The sequence below is a fragment of the Hakea prostrata genome, chromosome 7 (genome assembly GCF_041222555.1).
Source record: "Hakea prostrata isolate BN-2017 chromosome 7, UWA_Hpros_2, whole genome shotgun sequence".
In the NCBI taxonomy this organism is placed as follows: Eukaryota; Viridiplantae; Streptophyta; class Magnoliopsida; order Proteales; family Proteaceae; genus Hakea; species Hakea prostrata.
The window spans coordinates 36365260-36368281 of record NC_142606.1 but is presented as its reverse complement, the minus strand read 5'-3'; the positions used below and the strand labels follow the sequence as shown (position 1 = coordinate 36368281).

The 3022-nt window shown below is 40.5% G+C and overlaps 1 protein-coding gene across 1 annotated transcript; it reads right to left on the bottom strand.

Annotated features, from left to right (window-relative positions):
* Nucleotides 1-490: 490 nt before the first annotated feature.
* On the bottom strand, nucleotides 491-2610 carry LOC149011003 (uncharacterized). Its single transcript, XM_089162539.1, has 3 exons — nucleotides 2419-2610; nucleotides 1718-2142; nucleotides 491-935 (listed from the first exon to the last, which is right to left on the bottom strand). The coding sequence occupies exons 1-3, from the start codon at nucleotides 2608-2610 to the stop codon at nucleotides 491-493; spliced, it is 1062 nt and encodes a 353-aa protein (XP_089018665.1).
* Nucleotides 2611-3022: the final 412 nt, after the last annotated feature.

The window sequence follows — 3022 nt, the reverse complement described above, 5'->3', positions numbered from 1 at the left end:
CAGATAAAACTTTCCTCTTTGACTCCGGAAATCTCATATCTTGCTTGCCAAACGCTTCTCTCGAATGCCAAGACTTCCTTGCATTAGTTTACAATACCTTTTCAACCTCCTCAAGCTCGTTCCTGTAGAATTCCACCCAAACTGAATATTCGACTGCAGACAGACTACAAGCTCTAGGACGGTCTTTAATCCTCTTAATTAGAAGCAAACACCTCTAGAGGGCAAACACCAGAGTGTTCTCTAGATTTAACTTCTTTTATTCTTCTGGGTACTGCAGGAGGGAAATTTACCTTTTCTGGATTCCATCTTTCTTGAACTTGACCTCTTTGGTGCAACTAGGAATAGCTGATCATTATGATTCAGATGAATCGCTATATAAAAACCTTCTATCATTTGATACACTCTGGTACAAGATGTGAGTATTAACAATGAATATGTGAATGCCAAATGAAAAAATTTCAATGAAGTCTAGCTGAAAACAAATTTGATTTCAATAGCAATCTTGAAGAAGATTGAAAGCATCAGATCGTTGTTCATCACTCAATTTGGTTGGGAAGATGACTCGAAACTTGACTCGTAGATCTCCTCTTTTTCCATCATCTTTTGGATGAGGCATGCCTTGACCTGGGATAATCTTTATGTAGCCAGGGTGCACAATCTCATCTAGTGCCAAAACCATCTTAGCCCCTCCCAGTAGAGGAAGAGAGATATCGCATCCAGTTAGGGATTTCACCAGAGGAATCTCTACTGACAAGATCAAGTCATCATCTTCTCTTTTAAATATAGAATGCTGTTTCTCAGCAATTGAGAAGATGATATCTGCTGGAAGAAATCCTGGTTTCTCATCTCCCATTCCTTCAAATGTTATCTTTGTTCCTCTTCTCCATCCGGGTTTTACTTTTATTATCAGTGTTTCATTTTCCGTAGCAATCAATCTGCCATAGAAAAACCCCAATGATCTGTTAGAACGAACACCAACAAATCACAAATTCAAACATAAATAAAACGAAAAGAAAACAAAGACTTAGTATGGTTCATATACAAATGCACTGTGCTATGTCCACTGATAGAATGCTAGTACAAGAATTTATGCCCAAAAACTTAAGGCAAATCCCAATGATCTCATGGAGAACATAGGTTACATAAATAGATTTTATTTGGGTAAAGGGTCGATTTATAGTTTGTACTATTGGGGCTATGCCCTTGCACCCCAACCATAAATCAAGATAAGTGATGGGTCCTCTACTTCGTTAAATTTTTTTTCCAAATCGAGTCATTTGGGTTGTTCATCAAAATATGTCTGGTGTTGGATCTATCTTTAAAGTTAGGTACAAAAATTTAATGTGATTTCACGTACCAATGGCATTACAAAACTCTCACTAAAAACACTAAGTTGAAAACAAATGTTTGATATATAGAATTTAGTTGGATAAATGGGTAAACGAGTCAATTGTCTCGTCAGGTCATACCATACCGTAAGGCTACATCCCCAGACCCCCACCACAAACTGAGATGAGTGGTGGGTGGTGGGTCCTCTGCTTCCGTTATAGATCTCCCAAATCTATGGGTCATTTGGGTTGCCCACCAAAAATGTAAATGGGGTCTATCTTAAATAGAGTATAAGAATTTGGGTGACAACATAACATGAATATCACCCACCTCACCACCTTGAGTATATTTCAATGCATAGAAGAGAAAAAAAATAAAATGTACGAACCCGGTGTTTGTGATTACATCTTTTGATATCTTGATCTTCTTGGTGCATCCCTGCAACAACTCCTCGAGGGTGCATTCAAGCTGTTTCTCTATTGGTGGTGGCTTAGATCTTGCGGTAGTGGAGTAGGAGAACATGATAGGGGTTGTTTTGCTCCGTCGACTGATGAACGATGGCTCACTTGGGTTGCTGCTTGTGTTGCACCCTCGGCTCTTGCTTCTTGTGAGCGATGATGGCTCATCAAGAAGATCGCCCAGGCTAGTATAGTTTGCGTTTGCGCTTGTGTTGTTTCTCTTTCGGCTACTACTTCTCGACAGAGATGGTGGTAGCCCATTTGGACTGGACCTTGGAGATGGTGTTTTACATCTCCGGCTTGTACCCCTTGAGAGGAACGACGGCGTGTAAAATTGATCTTCCACGCTTCGATGCTGGTTGAGGGAAGTATCAAAAGGTGATGGACGAGCTCTTCCTCCTCCTCCTCCTCCTCCTCCTCCTCCTCCTTCTCCTCCTCCTCCTCCTCCTCCTCCATTGTCTTTATGGTTTTGAACACCACCATGCACATTAACATTGCTGCTTAGGGCCTGAAAATAGATGCACATCATAAGTTTTTGAAGACACTGATCATCATTTTGATGCATGGATATATTTAATGACATCCATTTTTTCCTCAAGAAGACATGAATCAAGAAAGCAAATTAATGTACCTCAAAATAAGCTTCGTTAAGCGCTTTCAGGTTGGGTACATCTTCAGGTTTGCCGGAGGAAGAACTCTTGTCAGTTTGCCATCTACTGACTATGGATTTGTAGGCTTTGCAAATATCTTTAAGGGATGCACCTTTCGAGACACCAAGGATACTCTGGAAATCTGATGAGGAACGTTTATGATTTTCTCCCATGAATAAGGAGAAGGAGAAAGAGAGACAGGGACGACAGATGGTTGGTTATAGAAAGAAGAAGAGGAAGAAGATCAAGAACAACGAAAAGAGGAGAAGTGGGAGAGAATAAAATTGTGAAAATGGAGAACATGGCATCCACATCTACATCTAAAAAGGGAACGCAGCCACAGATGACCCGATTTGTAAGGCCTTTTATTAGGCACTAGCCGTTTAGAGGGTAGGATCTTCTATTTGTCTAGGTAGAGCATTGTTCTCCCTTCACATCTTTTCACCACACATTTAAGAGAGCAACCCATTTCTGAGCATTGATAAAATGAATTACAGATACAGAGAGGCAACCCTCCTCATAAATGTGTGGTGGAATACCGTGAGAAGATTCCGGATTCACCGTTTAAAGTAGGTGGACAAGTAG